The sequence below is a fragment of the Centruroides vittatus genome, unplaced genomic scaffold, assembly GCF_030686945.1.
Source record: "Centruroides vittatus isolate TY-2023 unplaced genomic scaffold, ASM3068694v2 contig_2634, whole genome shotgun sequence".
NCBI lineage: Eukaryota > Metazoa > Arthropoda > Arachnida > Scorpiones > Buthidae > Centruroides > Centruroides vittatus.
The window spans coordinates 159,906-184,532 of record NW_027121678.1 but is presented as its reverse complement, the minus strand read 5'-3'; the positions used below and the strand labels follow the sequence as shown (position 1 = coordinate 184,532).

Sequence of the window (24,627 nt, the reverse complement as noted above, 5' to 3'; positions counted from 1 at the left end):
AATTATACACTTACATGGTAACAAATATAGCCACAAAACAGTCAAGTCTAGAATTCCATTCAGATGAACTATGATCAATTTTATTCATTGTTTGAAGGCTAAATAGAAAATTTAAAATTTTTAAATGTGAATATATATTTTAATTAGTTCTGAAGTGAAGTATATTTACTTTCTCTTCTCCTCAAATAAGGAATAAATAGCAGCCAGACAAATTGAAACTAGATTTGGTAAAACACGAGGATGTGGACACGTACTTGGTAATCCATGCATGCTACAAATTCAAATTTAATTATAAAATGTTATTAATAATGTTTTATTAAAATTTTAGAGTTTGATAAAATTAACAATAGATTTAAAAATTAATAATAAATTCATTTTAAAATCATATAAAATAAAATATTTACAATATATATAATAATGATAAGAAACAATATTAAGATATTTAAAAAAAAGATTCCTATTCTAATCACAAATTAATTTAATATATGCTATTATAAAAGTTTTTGCAATGATGTGTAGTAGTAAACATAGAACATTAGTTATTTGATGTTTAAATATAGAAACTTTCTTACAAATTTGCCTACAGTTACTATCTTTCATAATTAAATAAAAATATTTTAAACAAATAATAATAGATATATTTAGTAGTAAAAATAACAACATACATTCGGTAATGATTTGGTACATATTTTAAAACTGTCTATTGTGTTAATAGATTTTAAAAGAAAATTAATGCACAGTTGTTAAAAACATATATACTTTGCAATTAACTTTTGATAACATTACAGTTATCATTTTCAGTTGTTCACAATAGAGAGCAAAGTGAAATGTTTACTTTTGAATTCAAAGTATGTTCATTTTATTAATATTAAGTAGTATTCTGGAGTCAGTAATAATCAATGACAAAGATGGTTTATAAAATCTACTGATTGTATAGTTATAATTGATCTATGATTTTTATATACTTGCAAGTTATGAATGTTCTGTAAATTTTATTATATACTTCCTTAGTTAATAGCTATATTAATGATATATTATGCTCTTTATCAATTATTTTAATAGCTGACTTATCACAAAGTATAACTTTAAATTTTGTATTTCTTCAGATATATATATATACTCTCTACTCTCTAAAACACGAGGGTATTTGTAATTTTGAAGAAAGTTATCATTTGTATGTATTTCTTGAGCAAGTTTGGCTAATTTTATTTATATTTGTACTTTATCTGAGCATAAAATTTAATTTTTATGTGTTGTATTGTCTCAACAGTAATATGGTTTTGTCTGCATCTGTCATTGATAAATGTCATTTTTAGAATCATTTATAAAATTTTTTTTGTATTACTAACTTGGGATCAAGAATTCTAACTATGATTTAGTTTATTTGCATCATAAAAAATTTATTGACAATGACAAAGTATGGTTATATTTTTGCATTACACATGCTTTTTAGCTGATGTCATAACTGAAAAAATAAAACTGAAAAAATTCATTTTAAACTTCAACTGTTATAAAATTATGATTGTTTGATAATGTGAGTTTGAAAAATAATTTTAGATAAAAGGGAATTTCACTTTAATTTAAAAATAAATTGTATATGAAGTCAAGAATTCTACATTTATTAAAATAATTTATAAAAGGATCAGCGTAAGGCTCTCCAGAAAAATGGAGCCCCACTTAGGAGGGGCACTAATTTCTGGATCTATTTCTAGAGGGTATTTTCTATTTTTCTGGTAGCAAATCAAACACATCATAACAGTTATATTACAGAAATGAATATAAGCACATTATCATAAAAACGTTGTGAATTATGCGAATCTTTAACGTTTTCATAACCTTTTTTTGTAATTTTATTTCCTTTGACACCCCTCTGCCTTTCTTAACAATACTTCCCAACTTGTAAGTAAAAATTACAAATTCAAACTTATTTTCAAATTGTAATGATAAATGTCAGAAAATAACAAACATGGTTACTTTCTGACATAATCACTGTGAATATTGAGGCATTTGTCATATCTGTGGATGAGCTTTTCCATCCCCCTGTCACAGAATGTTGCTGCCAATGACTTAAAATGGGCCCTAATGTTGTTTTGAAGATTATCATTAGTCTCAAACCTCTGCCTGCTAGCCACATTTTCAGTTCAAGAAAGAGGTGGAAGTCTGAAAGGTGGACGTCTTCACAACCTTTAAACACCCAGCATATAGCCCCAATTTACACCGAGTGACTTCCACCTCTTTCTTGAACTGAAAATGTGGCTAGCAGGCAGAGGTTTGAGACTAATGATAATCTTCAAAACAACATTAAGGCCCATTTTAAGTCATTGGCAGCAACATTCTGTGACAGGGGAATGGAAAAGCTCATCCACAGATATGACAAATGCCTCAATCTTCACAGTGATTATGCTGAAAAGTAACCATGTTTGTACCTGACTTTTGGTAATAAATTCATTTTGTTATTTACACTTGTCTTTGTTTTATGGACCATCGAAGCTTGAGGGGGGAAACAGCCTATGTCATATGTATATATATCTATATTTTTTATATATTTCCATGCACACTGAAATCTTAAAATTTCAAAAAATTCAAATATTTTATATTGTATAAGGCATCAAAGTTTACCATAGGTGCCTATATAACATCAGTTTGTAGTTTGATTTGAAGAGCAATCTGCTTATCTGCATACCGAAATCATTTGTTTTTATCTTACTAATAACTCTTATTATAGTTTTTCCCAAACTACTTATAGTTATTTGATTATAAAAGTTAGAAAACTTTGGTTTATCTCATGAATTCTTATTTCACTTATCCTTATTATTATTCATTTATTTTTCTTAATTAATAGTAAAATAAACATTTTATCTCCATACATGTAACCAGTGGTGATATTCAGCGGGTTCGCATAGGTTCGCCTGAACCCGTTGTTAAAATTTTCAGTTTTCCAAACCTTGTTAAACACATGGAACATTTCTCAGTGGTTTTGTTTTTTTAAAAAAATATATTAAAATATACATATTATACTCTGTAATACTACTAAACTAGAGCCTTATACCCCGTTCGCACCGAGCATTTCAATCTATATTGTGAGCAAGGTCGGGGACTATGTCTTGGTGTGATCTCTCTCGACTGAAACGAGGTTTAATCGCGATCAATTCAAGAGAATTCTTGAAACTAGATCCAGTCATAAGAGAGATCCCACAATCTCACGTGCGCGAGATAATACAAGATGGCTGTGGAACATGTGTCGGGCTATGGACAGCAAAATAAAAAGGATATTGTATTTCGAGAGATGATGACATCTGTCTATTATCAGCAGTGCCATTTGGGGTAAAAAATTTCTCTGCCTTAAAAGAAAAAAAAAAGGTGTTACCTGGTCTTCGCCCAGAGCTCGTTACGTTTCAAATACGCCACTGATTATTAGATACATCACAAGAAAAGGTATTGTATTTATTTCTAGCCAAAACGTCCATTTCGTTTGTCGGTGATTGTCAGGGAAAAATTTTCTGCTAGCAAACCCTTTGTTAACTATTTCAAATATCACCACTGCATGTAATTACTGTTATTTAGAAAGAATTTTTGAAAATATAAAAACAAGACATTGTGAAGTAATTCAAAATACTAGGTTTGTGGCACAAAAGCAGAGTATTTGGCTACATATACATATGTTTAATGTTAACATTTTGTTAAATTTGTTAAACTAAAATTGTATTAAATTAAATATACTTTATTTTTTAACAAAATGAAGTATATTTAATTACTAATTATGGCTTTTTACAAATTGTTTCTTAATGTGGATATTTTCCTCTTACTTATTTTCATTAATATTACAAAAGTTTTTATTGATACATAAGTCTAAAAAAAATAATTTTTAATAATTCATTTACTTGAAATAAAATAGCAGAATAAAAAGTATGCTTAAAATGAAAATTTATATGAACTGGTTTATATATTCAGTTACTTCTATCTTCCTTGTTATATATAACTTTCATGCATGATATGATATATGTAAAACAACAAATTACCTATTGAGGAAATCCACAACAACTTTTTGACCATCATTTTGGCAACTTAAAGCTTGAATATAATCTTGAACAAATACTCGAGTCTTTGGATACTTTCCAAAGTCCTGTATCAATTTTTGATTTACATCAAGAAAGACAGGGAAATAATATTATTATTTTACTAAATAAAAATGACATGTATGCATGTATATCTATTTAAACATTAATAAATACATACCATGTTATGTTTTAAAATCCTCTGAACAACAGGAGTGAATAAATCTAACACTATACTGGATCGAGGATTTACTTGACAATACTATACAAAATTCAAAAATATTGTTTATTACATCTTAATAAGAATTAATAAAATAATAATTTAATTACAAAATAGAACATACTTTACATAAGAAATCACATATTTCTGAAGTGGGAGTTACACGTTCTAATAATGGTGAAATTACTGTAATAGTTTCTTCTGTCAAATATTTTGACATCCACATTTCATCCTAGATAAAAATAATTTAATACCTTACAAATTCATATATTTTATTAAAATTTAATAATATATTAAAGATGCTACTTATTTGCAGTAAATATATAAAATGAAGATTATACTTACTTTCTGTAAACATTTAGAAATAATTTCCAAAGGAGTTTGATAAATACATTCATCTTGCAATGGAGTTGTTAAAGATAATTCAACAAGATTCTGTAATGATATATAACTATTTTAAAAATGTCATATACAATATTTTAAAATGTTTGACCAATGTTTGGAAATGTCCAAGCCAAACAATCACCATAATGAATCAAACTATTTTTCAGATACCATTAATAATTAAATTCTAAGTAATTTGGTACTAGGGTAGGAATTAGATCCAATTTCTTATTAAATTTAATAATTATAATTAAATTAATATTTATAAAATAAATTATAATATTCTGGATAAAAAGAATTGGCTCGGAATGAGACTCAAACCCGCAACTCCCACTTACTGTTTGGATGTGTTGCCAGTTTGGAAAAAGTGTTCTACAATCTATTTTGATAAAAAAATCCAATCCCATAACCATAGGACTGATTGCCATAGCATTGATTTTTCTGAGTAACAGCATGTTCTATTAAAATACAAGCTTTGAGTTTGTTCAATAGAATACCATGAACATCAATTTAAACTAACCCTATATAAAGAAATCCAACAGATTCAAATTGGGAGATTGTGTAGATCATTTATTTCATCAATCCAATGATAGTGAGGATATATGATTAAAATGTTTCAAATATGGAAGTAAAAATATAGTAACACTTCATCCTGCATGAACTATATTTGACGGTATGTAGTTAATAGCATATCTTCTAGCAATACAGGTAGATACTCCTCAAAAAACTGCTACTACAATTGGCCGTTGGGTGTTAGTACTGAAAATATTCTAGGATCTTCTGTTAGTATATCTAATATTTCTTCTTTATAGGTGTTCCCATGTCTATTCATCCTAATATATAGATGCAAATGAAAATGAATATGAAGTTATCTTCTATAGACACTAATGCATAATAATAGTTTTTGCATGTCAAAAAATATCACTTAAACTTATTATTAAACTTCTTGGCAGTTTCCATTTGTTCAAACATAAATAAAATAAATATCAGCTAATTCGGTATTGGAAAGATGAAAACATTATATCATCCATACTATTCAGAAATTTGTACGTAACTTTTTCAAAACAAGTGACTAACAAAACTACTATAATTATACTTTACTTTAGTCTTATCTCATTATCCTCTCATCTCAGCTTTATCATAAGAATGAACAATCAACAATCAAATTTGTTCTATATAAAATATTCCAATTAAATATTTGCTTTTCAATGACAAAGTCTTAAAAAATGAATTCAAAAATATCTTTATTTATGTTTCATTTAAACTGTACTTTATTTTCATTTTGTTTTCTATATTAGTAAAAGTCTAATACAGAAATGATGTTTAATTTCCTAACTGTTATAACAGAAGGAAAGTATGGCAATCTGGCAAAAAATGACCCCCCCAAGATTTTTACATTTTTGGACTTAGGACACGTTGAAATGTCAAGAAACGCAAAAAAATTCAGGGGTAATTTCTGTATGTATGGATGCATGTTTGTGTGTTTGTGTTTGTGTGTGGGGGGCATGATTTTGTTCACCCTATTTGAAGCTTAATAACTTCTGTGCTCTTTGTCGAAAATGTCTGAAATTTTGCAGGGAGGTTTGTTTTTATCCCTCAACCTTTAACCACCAAAATCATTAAATTTTGGTGGTTAAAGATTGAGGGGTGGGGAGACGATGGAGATCATGTGTATCTTCATTAAGGTTGAACTTAATGACAATTTTACTCGTTATTAGCATTTACAATTTTTTTATAAAACTCATCCCTACCCTAAAATTAAGGTTTTTGCCATTTTATAATAGTTAAAATATAAATTTTTTTAATAAAAATATGATAACAGATTATACCACCAAAATTTTAAATGTTGCCAGGAAAGTTGAGCAACTCATTGCTAGTTTATTTCAATTATCCTGCTTAAAACAATCAAGTTTGAATCTTTATAATTAAATAAGAAATCTAAAGCCAGATTTCTTAAAGATATCTGATTAGACTGTTATATAATATACCATGCATGGATGTGAAATAGGGTTGCCATGTTCGGAAACTGGCTTTGCCTGCCAAGTGTGATGACCAGGAGAAGGTAAGTGAGAAGAACAAAATTTAAAATTTGATCAATTTAATGAACAACTAATCACATTTTAGCAATTTTTTGGACAACTTTAAAATCATATTTAGTATTCAATTTAATAACACTCGATATTTTATTTTTTTTTTTACATGAATTGCATTTGAAAACTTAACATACTATGTCGTCATTTATGAATCAGAACAAAAACTTTCATGATTATAATGAGAAAGTCATTTTATCATTTTAAGCAAACTTACTGAATATTAAAAATAATTTTATATAATATTTATTTAAATTAAAATATAATTTTGTTTATATTTTAAACTGTTTTTCTGACAGTTAAATATTTTTACCGATTGCTGGCCTTGATTTAAAATTATTGGTCAAGCTGGCGCAATGCCAGCCACCTTAGTATAAAGACATACATACCCAGTCAAGTTGCTAACTATCCTGTAGACAAAAAAAAAAAGGAACATTGTATGGACAACATACAATAGAGGACATAACAAACTACTTTGCTATAAATAGATATTTCTTGACTAACAGTATATTATAAACTAAACAGACAATAAATAGGGTTTTAAATGCATTGTTAAAATTATTTCTAACTGTTGCACACCATCCAAACTGAGTTCCTAAATTTTATCTCCTTATCCAACACTAATTAATAATAATATCTGTCTTTCTGTAACTCTGAGTGATAAAAGGAAAACTATTACTTTAGAATAAGAGAAAGTATTGGAATATTGTCTGCAGGTAATATTTCAGAAATAATGAAGTAAAATTAAACAAAAACAAAATTAAAATTGTACTCAAAAGAAGAATGGAATGACATTACAGTTCAGTGCAGGATAGTTGGCAATATTAATCCTTAGTCATCATGATAATTAACTTGCAAATTTATATAATTCAAATTAATAAACTTGAAAACAAAAATTAGAAGTCTGCATAGTGTAACTGGTAACATAGTTGCACAATAGGCAAAGTAGCAGCAGATTCAAGTCATACTTTGGGCTGTTATTTTCTCCCAAAATGTCCCAAATTATAAAATTAATTTTCAAAATTAACATTATTATTAATATTGGTACAAGAGAGTAGCCTAATCATATACTTTTAGACCAAATTACTTTGTTCTAAAGTCTAGCCAAAATATAATCCAAGGAAATCTGGTTTTAGATACAAAGATAGTATTAAAAAAAATAATAAATGAAACCAAATATAGGTTTCATTTATTTCTCGATACTGTTCCGAGACTCAAAAGGAAGTATCATTCAGATTGAATGTCTCAATTGTCTCAAACATTTGTATTCTTGTACAATATTAAAAACATGTAAATAATATAAAGTTGCATAGATCATACTTTCTAAGCATGCATCAGTACATGAATAAGAAAGTTACTCTTGTATCTTAGTTTATACTCTAAAAATGTACTACAGCATATAGAAGTTTTTCTAGCCCTGTGTTTTATGATATTTTTTTTCATTGTGTTCATTGTAGAACATGTTCAAAAAGTTTGGCTAAAAAATTTTAGAAATACCATATATTTGTAATTTGTATCTTACTCAAAAATTTTAAAATTTACAAATTTAGTAAATATTACAAATAATATAAAAATATATAAAGACTGCAAAGCATTTGCAAAACAGGACTACTTTATATATATATATATATATATATATATATATATACAGTAGAGAGTCGTTAATCCGAATCAAATGGAGACTGGGGTTGTTCGGATTAGTGATTTGTTCCGATTACCGATTATGTACAAAAAAATATATTAACCTGTCCGATGTTCAAATTTTTCTCTGTTGCGTGTCGCTCCATGTTGAATTTTCGACAATTTTAAGCCTAACGAAAATTTTTATAATAATAATTGAGGCTATTGTATCGTTAAAAATTATTTCTTTATTTTGTACAAACAAAATAAATATATTGAAGAATATAAAAACATGAAAATTATACTTTAGAAGTAAATCTAGTATCAAAAATGTTCGATTCAGTATGACACAGTCCAACTGAAAATCGTTCAGATAACCGGTGATTTGGATTACCGGGGTTCGGATTAACGACTCTCTACTGTAATATATATATTAATTAATAATCCTTATTAGATTATTTGAATTATTTAATTATCTGGAGCTGAGACACTTCTATTTCTAAAATATAGTTAATGGCTCAAATGTTAGTCTCTCATTTCATAAGGAGTAAATCTTTGTGGTTATCTGCTCTATTCAGGACTAAAGCATTGTCATTTAGGAACCTCTTGGCTTTCTTGATGTTTGCAGTGATATGATGTTTTTCTTAGAATGCATTAACAATGCTAACTTTCTCTGGAAATAATCCTTTGACATATCATTCTTCGACTTTGGTACAAGCTTGTGTTCAATCCTTAGAATGATTCTATTACAATTTAGAAGTATTTCTGGAACATAAGATGATCCAAATTTTGTTCGGCGATTCCATCCCGGCAAACAAGATCTTGATATGTTTCAATACATTTCTTGCAACACTGTTTGCACAAAATCCAGATTTTTTTGAATATAAGCCTCTGCCCAATCCACGAACAAGCATCTTGTTAACAGTGTAATGTTTGAGCTGGTATTAATGTAAGAATGTGTCAACTATTTTATTTTTTCTCTACAAAAGTGGATATGCTTATATACCTACAGCCAGGTGTTTATAAATCAGCTGCTTCTAACATAGAGAACAGAGCCATACACTCTGTATCAGAAGCTGCTTGTGAGTCACTATTTGCTTCATTTCTCCCCATAGACTTTATTGCTACGAATGTTCTACTGCCACCAACATTACTCTATGGTTCTTTGGAACAACTAGGTTTTTCACCTTTCAGAAGAAAATTTAGTTGTACTACATTCTAATGCTTTCATATAATGTAAGCATTGATGAAAAACAGTAATTTTTTATTATGTAGATTAAAAACTGTAAATCTAGTTATAATTTTCAAAAATATAATTATAGTTTTGATTTCATTGCGTACTTTGCATCAGAAATCTAATTAGTTCAAAACGTATTCCGATAAAAACTAGGCTACAATTTGTTATATTTCATTTTATGTTTCATTAATATTGAATGCGTGGTACTTAATTCTTTTATCTATAAATAATTTTCAGACAGACAATAATAATACAAAATAAACTATTATTCCAGAAGTATATTTTTATATACAATATAAAACAATATAATGCAACTTTATATATATAATCTGTAATTGTATTATATATTAATTATTCTTGCACAAAAATATTGCAGAAATTTCCCTAGAAATGTTATTTATTGACCTAATTTCATTTCCCTACAGATTTATATTTTATGAATCTAGTAATTTATAATGTCAAAACTTAAAAAATTGCATAACAGCAAAATTAACAGTGAATTAGAAATAAAATGACTATATGAAAAATAATTACAACATTCTTAAAATGATTTAGGATATAAAAGATATATTTATTTTTATGAAGATTGAATCTATATTGTCTTCCTTTTTTTAGAACATATAATTTATATATTATAGTAGTAATTACTTACTTTGAATCAGTAATTTATAATTAAATTAGTAACTGTTTAGATTTTAAAATGTTATTAAAAAATTAAATCAGCATATTGGAAACAGAAGAAAGCAATGAAATCTACAAACACATACTGTATAAATTAGTTGCTGTCTTTATTAAGACTATGTCCAACCATACAAGTTATTGGGCTGCAACTTTCAAATTGCAGATCTATACATTTCCCCTGTTGTCCATCTGTCTGTTCCTCCTTCATTAATTTCAAAAATAGAGTTAGACAGATAAAATCAAGATCAAATATGGAAAGACCCCAATTAATTATATATGAACTTCTGGTTTGGGCCAGAAGTCATGTGATTTCCATTCAAAATTTTTATCTTACTACACAAAATGATAAATTTGGTATAGAATTGATCCTTACAATAAACTGAGATCAATAATATATCACTCAACCCTCTAAGCTGTGCAATATTCGTGTGATCTCATATTTTAAAAATTTAACTAATTTCTATTCTGTTTCATTATTATTAAGAGTTTACGTTTATTCAATAATGTCCTGCAACTTAAAATAATTAAAAATATATTGCAAATAATTAAACAATCTTTAACAAGATATTTTTAAAAGTATTTATTATGAAATCAGTGCCTATTAAAACTAACTTATATTACTAAGTTAATTTTATTTTCACTAGGAAATTACATCACTTTACATATAAAAGTCAAAATATGCGATGTGTTAGGTTGTGACAATCACTTGTCATTTTTTTTTTTTTTTGTTGTATTATTCAATTATTGGACCCAAAGCCTTTTGTTTGTAAATTTCCTGAATGTTCCATTGCCCATTAGGCCTAGAGGGGCAATAAACCCAGTAGGGGAACAGGGGATATATAAGGAATAAAGGTTGATGGTAGAGCTCTCTTTCCTTCTTGGCACATTTGGAGAAGCAGGCGAAGGCAATCGACTATGACTGGATCTTATAATGGAAACATCAGAAGACAAGAAACAGGATTGGAATCAAGTCGACAGTTAGGAAAAGATGGCAAATGCACGACAAGCCTCCGAGGAACTCTACCCTGTATTTTAATTGTATATGATAAACTAATCTTGTAAACAATACCGCAAATCGGAAAAATAGATAATTGTGAAAAACCAAACAAGTGATTATAATGGGAACGAAGAGTCAGATTTTTATGTTAACTCAACTTCGTGTTTAGGAAATAAAACTTATAAGGTAAAGGGATCTATACCATTCAACATATGCACCAAATTTGACAATAATATTCTTTGACATAGAAAAAATACTGTGGAGTTGCCACCTCCAACTACTCCTAAAGGCCACAGAGCAATTTTTTGCAATTTTACAGTCTCATTATTGTAAATATTCAGGTCACTAAATGTACATTTTTGTTACTAAGACCATTATTTTTATCACCTCTCTCAACCCAACCTCACCAATACCCACCATCTCAATAGCCCAAGCAACACTGGTCACATATAGCTAGTTATATATAGAAACCATATGTGCAGTTTGTTTTTGAAAAACATACTTTTAATTAATAATTTAGAATATATTTTAATGACAGGTCAAAAAACGTAATTAATATTTTTAAGTAAAATATTCATTATAACACCAATAAAACAAAAATAACAGATAAAATACAGTACAGATTTTCAATTATTCAGAATACAAGAGAAAAATAAACTATTGATAATCCTAATTAGTAGAATTCCTAATTAAAGTGTGCTATATAAAACAAACAAGCTGTTAAAAGCATTGTATTCGACTACAATGCTTTTAACAGCTTGTTTACATAATGTGAATTGTGTAAACCAATTAAAACAATTTAATTGTAAATTTTTCTCTACCTGAAATTATTCACTGATAATTGGTGTAAAATGTTTTAAAATGTTCCCGTTTACATGGTCTAAAACAGTACACAGATTATTTATAACACAACAACAAATTTGAACTTTAATTTCTCCACTAGTGAGTAACACTCTGGCACTCCACAAGCGAGCGACACTCAGGCACCCGACAATTAATTAATAAAAGCCCAACACTGGTTCTTTACCAGCTACACCGCTACACACTCTGGTCAACACTGCTACCCACTCTGATCAGCACTGACCGGACACACCAAAGGGAAAGAACACGTGTTACAATTTTGTTGAATTGAATATCGAACTTAACAATTGGATTTAATATTCTTTAAACATACACTTATAATAGTTTGACTTAACATATTAAAACCTTTTGTGCACCAATCTATTATAAATTCATATTTAAAAACTGAAATCTCAGGATTAAATAGGCACAAATCCTGGAATTTCAAGACTGATAACACACATTGAAATAATGCATATATCTCTTTGAAATTTAAATTTATAAAACATAAATATAAAATTGTGAAATAATTTATATAATCATATAATTTTATTAATTTAATAAAAGAAATAATATTTTAATGACATAATTTATAACAACCTTACTCGAGTATGAATTTTTTAAAGTTTGTAATTTATAGTTAAGCAAACCTTCAAAGAATAAAACATCACCGTAAACAGCAAAATAATTGTTCAATGTTCTAGAATTTGATATTTCAGAATTCTTAAAAAGATGGTCTATAAAGGAAACTAAAAAGTGTTAAGTGTTTTAAACTATTCCGTTGTTTATGATGATGTTTTATTCTTTTAAACTAAATAATAACATAGCATCTATTTCTATGAAACCTTTGATAAACAGATAATAAATACATTTACATTTAATGAAAAGTAGATTTTAAACTAATTACAATTAAATTTAACATTAAAATTTTATTGAAATTAACCTTTAAATGTGACCTCAAACGTTAATTATATATAAATAAAAGATTATATACTTTTTATTCATCGTTTTTCAGGCATTATTTTCCAAAAAAGCTAATATTTTTCCAAAAGAAAAATTTTAGCTTCATTAGAAAGAATGGAACACATTTTGTTTTTATATTTTTCTTACTTTTTTTACTTGTCTTTTTCTATTAAGATAATAAAGATATTAGAGTTATGTAATCAGCAGAAATAATAAATGATATTGAAGATTCAAAAGCTATTCATTTAGATTAATTTGATAAATTTTTTTTCTTGTAATTCTTCATTTTTATTGATAAAAACTAAAGGCAATAACCTCGTCATCACTTACCAAAACCAAAGCTCTATGTTAACAGTTTTCAATAAAAATATATGAAATTCTACCTATAAAATAACTGAACTGTGTAATACTGAAGAGTGAATAATAAGGTGCACAAATCGAGATAAATGAAAAAATAGTCACAAGGATGCAACTAACTTGGCACTAAATTTTTTCAATTACAACTATACACTTCTACAGAAAAGTCTTAATTTAGTAACTGATAAACAGTATAACTAGTAGTGGCTTTATTTGTCTATAATTTGATTTTGTAATTCTATTGGTACTAACAGAAATTCATAATTCCAGAAATATACGCAATTGCTTTTCCAAGCATTTAAGGATAAACAATGTACCGAAAACAAATCTTCAAATAATTATCGCTTTTTTGCTTTTGTTCCATCGATTCTAAACCTGTCTTGCTTATCATATCATATTTTTTTCTCATATTATTTTAGAACAGAATGAAAGGAAACAGAACCCATTCTTTGGGGGCACAACATAAAGGCTGGTAGATGGGATGAGGATAATAATCATTGATCTCAGAAGCTTTTATTAAAAGTCAACTAATTATTCATATATATGAATATATAAGAATAATAAATAATTAATTGTAATATATACAGGGTGGGCCAGCGAAAACGAAACGGCAGAGTGTTCGTGTTCATCCAAGCAAAGCGCTCGGACAGGTCGATTTTACTCTCGAGGGAACATCTTTTGCAATAAAGTTTTTGCGATTCTGAATATTAACTAAACAAACATTTTTTTCGAAATAAATGCTTGTTTACTTAATACAAAATAAATGAGTTTTTAAAATTTTTTGTTGTCTGTTGTATTCAGAATCACAAAAACTTTATTGCAAAAGATGTCCCCTCGAGAATAAAATCGACCTGTCTGAGCGCTTTGCTTGGACGAACACGAACACTCTGCCGTTTCGTTTTCGTTGGCCCACCCTGTATATATATGCATCTTTGTTCAAAATTCAATTTTTTCCATCAATGTTTGAACAGTGCTCCCCTTGTAAATCTACCCACAAAGAACAGTCAAATAAGATTATATTAATCTGTTAAACAGCAAGAAAGATTATTATAATGATATTGCTAAAATTTGTTGATTTTCTTACTATTAATATATTGTAAATACATCATGAAATATTAATAAAAATCAATGTAATTATTTTTCTTAAAACTACAAGTTAAACCCTCATTTTTACATCTTTCTTTTATTTTCTTATTTTTTCCATTTTAAATTAATTTTTACAAATTTTCTATTCAATATTTTTGTAGTAATTATTTGGATAGGTTTTTTTTTCTTTTTTAAAGTTAAGAACAGTTGAATAGAATTTCTGCCAACACTTGTCAAATGCTAAAAATAGTAAACTGTCACAAAAGAATTTAACAAACACATTTTCTTTTTCTATTCAACACGACAATTGAAATTTTAATTTTCTGAGAAATAGATTTAATTTCTTTAACTTTTTTTTCCTAAGCTTGTTAAAATAAAGGTAATTCTTTATTTCTGTACTGAGTAGCATATTCACCAATTATTTGAACATATTAAATACTCTCATCAAAATTCATATTTATAAATCAAATAAATGTAGTATAGAATTGAAATCAAAATCTGTTCATATTATTATTATAAGTCTAATATTATACAGTGTAAAATATAAAAACTTTAAACAATTAAAAATAACATATCCTTAGAAACACACAAATAAGCATGTCCAACTGTTGTAGCCAACAACTGGATGTACTTATCCAGATCTTGACTATATCTTGTCTCATCTATTTTTTGAAGTAAATATCTACAAGCTTAACTGATCATTAAGGCCTTAAGTTGGATATGATAATTTATTTACCAATCTCATAGGAAAAGCAATAATCCTACTATATCCTTTACACAACTCTCTTTTATTGGTCAAGTATTTTTAATTCATTAAATGCTTTTAAGATTATTTAGATTTCATCTCAGAATCTCAAAATGTCAGTTAATGGAATCACTGGATTCTAGTTTTAATTTTTAACTAGCTTCCGATGGTTTGAAGATTAACTGATATTTTAAGATTCTCAGAGTAAGGACTAAGAACTCTGAAAGTACTTTATGAACTGAAGATTTTGTTAGCATTATTTGATCTAAAGATTCTTGAGTTTAGAAAAAGGTGTATTTTTTTATTTTGTACTGTTCTGAACTGTATAAGAATATCTTTCATATAAAACTTAAAATTATTATTTTGTTTATGATTAATTTTAAATAATCTATCTTTCATGAGAAACTAATATGTACATTTTAATGACAGATGAATATGTTTCTCATTAAAATTTTATTTTACTCTCATCAACTATAAAATATTTGAATCTGACATAAAAAATATGGAAAAATAATAGTTTAAATATAATATTAATAAAGGGAAAAAGGAAAGAAATAGTTTATCATCATCATAAGATTTAAAATTAAAAATAATTAGAAAATAAGTTTTAATTCTAAATCAATTAATGCTCTAAACTACTCAGGGAATTAAGAAAATCAAATATTTTTACTGGAAAATGAATTATTCATCTTATTTATTTATTTTGAACATTTAATTTTAAAAGTTCTTTAGTTATAATATTATACTAACTAAATATCAGGAAAAGTTTTGAAAAAAAAGAATAAAATTCTAAAAATAAAAGTCCATTAAATAAATGAATGATTTATGATAAAAATGGAAGGGAAATTTATCTAAATGTTTATATTGGTTTATTCAAAATAAAAAGAAAGAAAGAAAAAACAAACAACTTTATGGATTCGGTTTAATTCAAAATAAATTACTATTTTACTCAATAAAAAGTGTGTGGTTTAGTACTTGATTGCTTCTTGTTCTCTCTTTTGTTCCGTGGGAGTAAGCACAAAATTGCTATATAGAACTTATCACACAGAACACTACAGAGATAGTGTTTCTCTGTGATAAGCTAAGTTCTACATATCAATTTTATGCTTACTCCCAAAGAAAATTGCATGAAATAATCAATGCAATATTTCCATCTATTTACAAGATAAAATGACTAAATAATTTTATGAAATCTTTATAGTAAATTTTATAGCGTTACACATATTTTAATAAATAGCTTAATAATAAAGAAAAATTATAAAATTAAAATTAATTTTACAATTTAGAAGCTTTTCATCCATTTTCAAAATAGTTAACAAATTAAAATAATTTTAAATCACTATTTATATTATTAACTACATTAAAAGAATGGCAATCAAATTGGAAACTTACTTTTAATTCTCTTAATAATACTTCTGGTCGTTTAGAATTTAATAACTTTTGTGATTTGAAGATTGTTTTCTGAATAAAAAAAAAATAAATAAAATGTTTATTGTATTTTAAAGATTTATAGTTCAAAAACTAAAACAAAAATTTATTTCTTTTACCTTCCATATTAGAGATTGTAACCATTGGTCCCTAGAATATGCATTGCTAACCTGAAAAATGAATAATATAATTACATAAACTTAATTTCTCAATAATGATGTATTTTAATTTATGTAACAAAGAAAGATCTAATTAATATATACAATTATAAAGTAATATAATAAAAGAAACCAGTGGAGTCCGAAATTTTAAAAATACAGTAGCTCCTTGTTATATCACGTTTTGTTTGATCCTCAAATTTTAGAAGCATTCGAGTCAATAAATTTTAAATTACCAATTGCCATTGAATTTCTTTTTGCAAGGAAATACTGTATTTTCTTCCTACTATTGTCCTTGAAACCTACCACTGCAGGTGAAACAATAAACTCATCAAGATAATTGATCTGTCCACCTGTTTTGTTTATTATTTATATTTCCTTTTGATATTAAAAGTTGTTTATTTATTTGTTTTAAGCATGATCTCCTTTACAAGTTTCTGTGAATTCGAAATTTCACATAATCTTTATGTGAATTGACCAATTCCACCAATTAACATAAAGGTGTGAAATTTCGAATTTACCATGTGATAAGTAAGGAAAAGATTCCTTTATTTCCAAATAATGTTCTAAAATTTTTATATAGTAGTAACTTTATTTTGCTTTTTACAGTATTTCTCTTTAAATGTCATTGTTAAAGAAACAATGCTAAATGGGTGTTCGTGGTATCAATGCTTACGTAAACATCATTTAATAATATATAACCACGAATAAAATTCAGTATTGAAAAACTAAGTTTATTTTATATCAGAAACACTTTCTGATGAAAGAATAGAGGATAGAGATTCCATAGCACGTATAATCTGTTTAGTATAAGCCGAGAATTTTTAGTACCTGGTTATATCGCACTTTTCTTTGTCTCCCAACAAACGCGATATAACGAAGGGCTACTGTATACGAGAAAAATATTTGGAGCGATTTCTCTGTATATTGAAGTTTCGGTTTATTAACGTAATCATTTTATATTCTAAAATGACGGTGAACATGAATAAATACATATATTCTGGTAAAAATAATAACAAAATTAGTTAATGATTTCTACTGAGAAACTGCATGTCATTAACTAAATTAAAAAATAAATTTTTTATCTTTGCTCTTTTCATCATATCATTTTTTGCACTGTATTTATTCATAAAATATATATTTTATTCTAAACACATTGTCACAATATAGTGTATATATCTGTTTAAATAATGTAGTTAGAATAAAAACAAAAATCTATTTTTAAAAAATTAAATTTTCAATAATATTCTGCTTATTGCAAAAAGACTTTTAAACGCATCTTTCTATAAAGAATAATTATCATGTAAATATAACATTAAAATTTTTTAAATGTTTTAAAAATAATTAAATTGAATTACAGCAAGATTTTTTGAAAACAAGATGTCTTCAAAAAATTATATTCAAATTTAAAAATTGTGTACTTCAATCTTAATGTGGAATGTCTATTCTTTATTCCCTAAAAGTTTTCGATATCTGTATGAAGTTGATTTCTAAAAACTTTAAAAATTTTTAAAACTATTTTTATATTATGGTATTTCCATTATTTTAAAATAACAGATTTTGTAAAAAGTTTTTCCGACAATCATATTCACAATCTGATCTGAAATTAAATTCAATTCTAGAACGGAGTTTTGATGAAATTACTAATTGACAAATCCCGCCAAACCACGTTAATTGTGAATGTTACAAATAAATAATAGCTGATAAAATCACATTAAAAAAGTTAATTCTTCAGTTTCCAATAATCAGCTAGCACACAACTTAATTGGTCCTAGAAAAATCTTTACATTTTAAAATATAATTAATTTAAAACAATTATACATATACAATATTTTGTTAACAAAAATGATTAATCAGAAACAATAATTATATAATTAACATTAATCGTTCCATAAAATTAAAAATGCCATTAGACAAATTTTCCTTAATATAACTGATTAGAATATGTAAAATTTAGGTTAAATTTTTTATTGTTTATTTCTTTAAATAGACATAGATTTATACATTACAGTTTATGCAAAAAAAATAACTAAAAATACTGGATTTTTCCAATTTAAAAACACAGTATAATTGTCTATTACACAGCTATTTGTCAACCTTGTCTACTTCTAAATTAAATTATATCATTAATTAATCAACTAACATTCTATCATGGAAGTATAATGGAAGTATAAGTCAGACAAATTTTTAGTTTTTTTCATGGTGAATAATTTGTTTTGGTTAATTTATGCAGAATTAATATTTTGAATTTCATTTGTAGTAAGCATTATGGTAAATACTGAGATCAATAAACTGCACTTTTAGTTACTAAGACCATTGTTTTTATCACCATCTCCCAACTCAATCTCACAAATCACCATATCCTCAGAAGACCAAGCAACACCATGCATACATAACTAGTTTCATTTTAAAATAAAAAAGAATGGTTTATTTGATTTTCTTTAAAGAACATGACAGTGACATTCATCATTAAACTGATCACTCTTACTCTTCCAATTGATCCCAATTGAGAATAGAATTGTCCTAAATCATTTAATCTATGTAGCTTTTCTCCGGCAGACACCTGAACACTATGATGTAGTTACATTAAATACAAATTTATGTATATACAAAATTAATATAAGAACATTACAGAATCAAATAGCTATCATATTCTGTAAATACCTATCAATCCCAGCCAGAATTTCATGCAGGTTAAAATTTCTATAGGTCCTAAAACATGCTTCGTGCTGTTGCTATTTCTGAATTAATTATGCAACCAAATCTTTAAATTTCTTATTTGTAGAAAGATGAGGATAGTTTTCCAACAATCCAGTCATATTATTACATTCAACTCTTGAATATTTGTCAGTTGCAATCTTTGGTACTTTCCCATAACAATATTCACCCCCAGAGCATATTTATTAATACAATTTAATTTGGCCTTTTTGCAAACAGCATTGTTCTAGTTGATGTTTATAAGGCTATCATAAGACAATGAAACATGTCTCTTGAAGAATATTGAGTCATTTATTTTCTGTAACATTTACTTAAATATCTGTCACTAATAATTTTAGTGGCAGATATTTAAAAAAAATATGACATCAAAGTAAAGTTTAAAACATACTAAATAGATACTAATATATTTTAAAATTTATTCTGATATGATCCACGTATAGATAATAGTAGTGCTTGTACAAAGGTTTCTTCCTGGTTGTGTAAATGTAATATAAAGTTTTCCAGCATTTTATAGTAGTCTTTTTATGTTTTCCAAGGGAAGAAAGAGAAGACAGCTAGAAAGTTTTTAAAGCAACAAATATTAAAAAAGAAAAAAAAAAATCAGCATTTATCAAATCATCATAATCCAAGAGTTTATTTCATTTTCTTCCTGTAATTAGTTAAGAAATATATGTTCAAAATATTGAAGATTGAAACATTATATTTATTCCATTTATTAATTAGTATACCTTTTTTTCAGATACAATTTCTGACCTTCACAATCTAATCTGTACTATAGATGGAATTACTATCTAAAGATGCCATTACTAAATAAGTTCATATCACTTTCAACTTTAAACAAGAAATTTTTCCATCCATTAATGAAATAAAGCATTTATCAACTATATCTATATCTATACTAATATATAAAGAGGTAACTAAGTTTGGTTGTAACAGGTAATCTCCGAAACTACTCATCCGATTTCAAAAATTCTTTCACCAATATTTACAATGGACCTTCAGGGTGGACATAGGCTATATATTATTCCGTTAAACATTCATATAAATTAAAAGATAACATCTAGGATTAAGGCTTTTATGTCCAACAGAGGGCGCTAACTCCGATGACCTAAGTTTGCTTTTCTGTGAGGCATTATGCTTTTCTGTGAGGATGAACTAAAGCAGATCATCTTCTATCTATCTATATAAATAGAAATGTAATGTTCATCTGTTCCTACTGATTCCTTTGAAATTTTGACACAACGTTGCATTTGAATAAACACAAGTTTTTACATAATATACATGTCAAAATTCCCCACCCACCGGGGGAGATAGACGGGATTAAGGCCTACCATGAAGAACTCTGCTTCTATTATACTATTTTAGATGCGGTTTTTTGCGTTTTAATAGGGTACGTCAACAGAATATACATTAAAGAGGTATTTTTCGATATTCCCCCGCGGGGAGTGGGACAGGAATAAGACTTACCATGAAGAACTCGGCTTCTATTTATACTATTTTAGATGTGTTTTTTTTTTGTTTTTGATTGCGTTTTAATACGGTTCATCAAGAGAATGTACACTAAGAAGGGATTTTTTTTAAATTCCCTCCGCGGGGGAAGTTTTATACATTTATAATAGATACATTTTAAGCCACGACAACGCGTGGCCGGGTCTGCTAGTATTTTAATAAAATCTTTAAATGATAACTTTTGCTATATTAGTAAAATAAACTAAACAAAATCCATCAAATTCAGTTAATATACAAAGTTCCAAGTAGCATATGACACTTTGAAACTTTTCATATTAATGGCACTTTGTAATTGGATAAAAAGTACAAGAGGTAGAGTGCATTCTTAGTAGAATAGAAGACATATGTTTGGTCTTTCTTTTTTCTTTTTTGAAAAACATATTTTAAAATTTAAAGGGAGATCTTTTTTCATGTCTTTTAATGGATCACTGTTTGAAAGATAAGTAGCCTAAAGAAGAAAGTCAGTGTTATTGTGGTGTAGTTCTTGGGACTGAAAATAAATATTTAAAAAAAAAAATAAAATAACCGAATTTGTTTGTGATTTCCACTGTTCACTAGTTTGACACATGCAGTAATCAGACAATAGTCAACATTCAGGTATTACCAGCAGAGAGGCTTCCTACTAGTTCAAATTACTTTCAACTAAATTTGAACACGTTCCCACTAAACATGGCACGATATCAAGTTGAACACTAAGGGAACACAGTATTAAAGTTTGTTAATAGTGTATAAATATATAAATCAGTATCATAAAATTTTTCACCAAAAATACTGTATATTTCCCAATAAATTTCTCGGTTGCTTCAATTTTCTTATCAAGTTTAGTAGGCATTCGCCAACTCGATAACACTAATTATCAGCAACAACGGCAAGTTTGAATGACAAAATGGCAGAACACAATCAAAAATTACTTTAAAAGGATCAACTATTTGAGAACTCTAAAACAGAGTAACATAAAGTTGCTATCCTTTCATATTTTCCTCCTATTAACACATTGTAGGCTACTAGTGACATGCAAATATAGAAATGTCGTCGTTCCGAACGATTAAACGTCAGATTTGCCTACTTCCGACAATCCGACACTTTTCTGGTCCCGTAAACGTCGGATTACCAAGATTGTATTTTAATACTAATAAAACATTTCTAATATTTTAAAACCAAAACAAATTAGGATATGATAAACTTTGAAAATTTCATAATCAAACATGTATTAAGAAAACTTATTAACATAATATATTATATTATTTAGTACATAATTATAAAGAAAAATTGAAATTTGTGAAATATTAAGTGCTATATATTTTTATTTTAATATTCAAATGCTTTGGAATTCGTTCTATAAATTCACATAGTTGTGTAATGCAACATCAATCAAACTGCAGGTCGTTGACATTTAAGAGAGAGAATGCAAACCTCTCAGCATTGATTTTTTTTTTCTTTTTACGAATAAACGAAATATAATATTTCTGAATATAAATGTACTAACGTGGCTTTTAAATTATTTAAAGCGTTAAAAAAAGAAAAAATAATAATTTAATTTATTATACTTCACTTAAACGTATAAGTTACTAAATGTTAAAAGAAATCTCTGCTTCTCTTATTATTAAATAATTGAAACGTTGAGGTTTTATTTAAAAAATAATAATAAAATAAAATAATATTCCCCAGTAAAAATTGACAGTTTCTAAAAATAAACTTCGTGCACGTTAAAGTACTTTTCTTATTTTAACTGCATCTAAAAATAAAGCTAGTTTATTGAATCGTGATTTATAATAAAATTATCAATATACAATTCAGTACTAAGGCCGCAACCTTGCCTATTCCGACCTAAATTGAGAGTTCCTATAAAAGCACGTGTAACGATCCATTACGAAACGAAACGCGTCAAACACCACGTGATTGTTTTTCATTATTCACAGTTTTAAACAATAGAAATATACATATATCAACTGTAATTATAAATATTCAATAGCGTTATTTTTATATTTTAGAACGGTACCTGTAAAAGGAGAGATCCGTCAGAAATAATAACCCGTATGCAATATTTATGATTTATTTCCCATCTTGTAATAACGCAAATATCTTCGATTTGTGAATAACTTATCGACTCTTCTATAAAACCACTTGGCTAAAAAAAAAAAAAAATAATAATAATAATAGGAAATTATGTTATAAATATGTATAAATTTTTAAATTTATATGACAAAAACATACAATTTGTTTTTTTTAATTTAATTTAATAAAGTGATAGTCAAGAAAAATAATTTTTTGAGAGGTCGACAGACACTAAAAAATTATTATTAAATATACTGTAATGAAATAACTAATTTTTAACGTTAAATACGTAGCATTATTCTATATTTAATTTATAATATATCGTAGATTTACATTAACGACTTAATCAAATAATTATAAATTTAATTTGGTTTAATTAACTCGTCCATTCGAGAGAAAATCATAATAGTACATTATAATTTTAATAAATTAATTTACGGAAAATATACTCTAGCGATGTATAAAACGTGGCATATTTCCAAAAATTCTTAAGTCAACATTATACAGATGGTTAGGGAATTACGTATTAACGAGTTCTTGTATAAAAGCGCAAATATAAGAGAGATTTTTTTTTCTTCCACTATCGATAAACGGCGCCAAAAATTATGAGTGTTTGATATCAAGTACTTAATTCGGTTTCAAAATCGACTTTTTCTTTCTTTATTTCTTTCTTCTTTTAATAACGTCAAAGTCGAGTGCATGAAGAACGTGACGCTACAGTGACGTACACGGTGCCAGAAGGTTACCAGGTTACAAGACTGCTCCAATGTCTTTGCTGCATGTAAACAAGATACAGGTGCTAGGTCGATAACTGATTATTTGCATTCGATGAAAGCGAAAATGTTATTGTCGATTTTAACATTTACAATTATTATTATTATTATTATTATTATATTTTGAAGAATAATCAGATGTTGTTTAATGTATAATTACTCAAAGTTCATAACAGTAGACCTTAGATACACATATGTTATTCTTACAAATGTTATGTTTATACAACAATTTCCTGTTTAGTTTTACCGTTTAAACTGGTTAAAAATATATAAGCTTATCTTCTTCTATAAAGAAATTTATCCGATTTATCACTTGTATAATCTTGACTTCAATGTTTTGTGATGTTGAAAATTATCCTATTTTTTTATCATTTGCCAGGACTCAATACAGGAAAAATAATATTTTTTAATACTGTACACAGATTTAATGATAATTCGATAAAGAAAGTTCTCTATTTTTTTTTGGGGGGGGATAAAAATCAAATAAAATATACAAGTTTGATAAAATATTATGCACAGAATATATAACAATTCCACGATGGATTTCTGCATAAGCATGAATGATGGACATGAATAATTTATGCACTCAAAAAATTATTATTACAGCTTATTTTAGAAATTTTATTATGGATTATTAATAATAATAATAATAAAATATTTGAATGCTACATCCGACTGCATATACAGGTTGTAAAATAAAGAAATAATTTA

General features: G+C 26.8%; 1 protein-coding gene across 1 annotated transcript in view; it reads right to left on the bottom strand.

Annotated features, from left to right (window-relative positions):
• The window catches only part of LOC136971598 (C-Maf-inducing protein-like), a 52,021-nt gene that overhangs the window by 25,339 nt on the left and 2,055 nt on the right, over positions 1 to 24,627 (bottom strand). The window contains exons 2-10 of the mRNA XM_067266064.1: positions 23,088 to 23,216; positions 16,823 to 16,873; positions 16,668 to 16,736; positions 4,621 to 4,710; positions 4,400 to 4,507; positions 4,237 to 4,317; positions 4,020 to 4,123; positions 170 to 271; positions 15 to 98 (exon numbers count right to left, since the gene is read on the bottom strand). Coding sequence (XP_067122165.1) covers positions 15 to 98; positions 170 to 271; positions 4,020 to 4,123; positions 4,237 to 4,317; positions 4,400 to 4,507; positions 4,621 to 4,710; positions 16,668 to 16,736; positions 16,823 to 16,873; positions 23,088 to 23,216 — 818 coding nt within the window. The remainder of the gene's footprint in view (positions 1 to 14; positions 99 to 169; positions 272 to 4,019; positions 4,124 to 4,236; positions 4,318 to 4,399; positions 4,508 to 4,620; positions 4,711 to 16,667; positions 16,737 to 16,822; positions 16,874 to 23,087; positions 23,217 to 24,627) is intronic.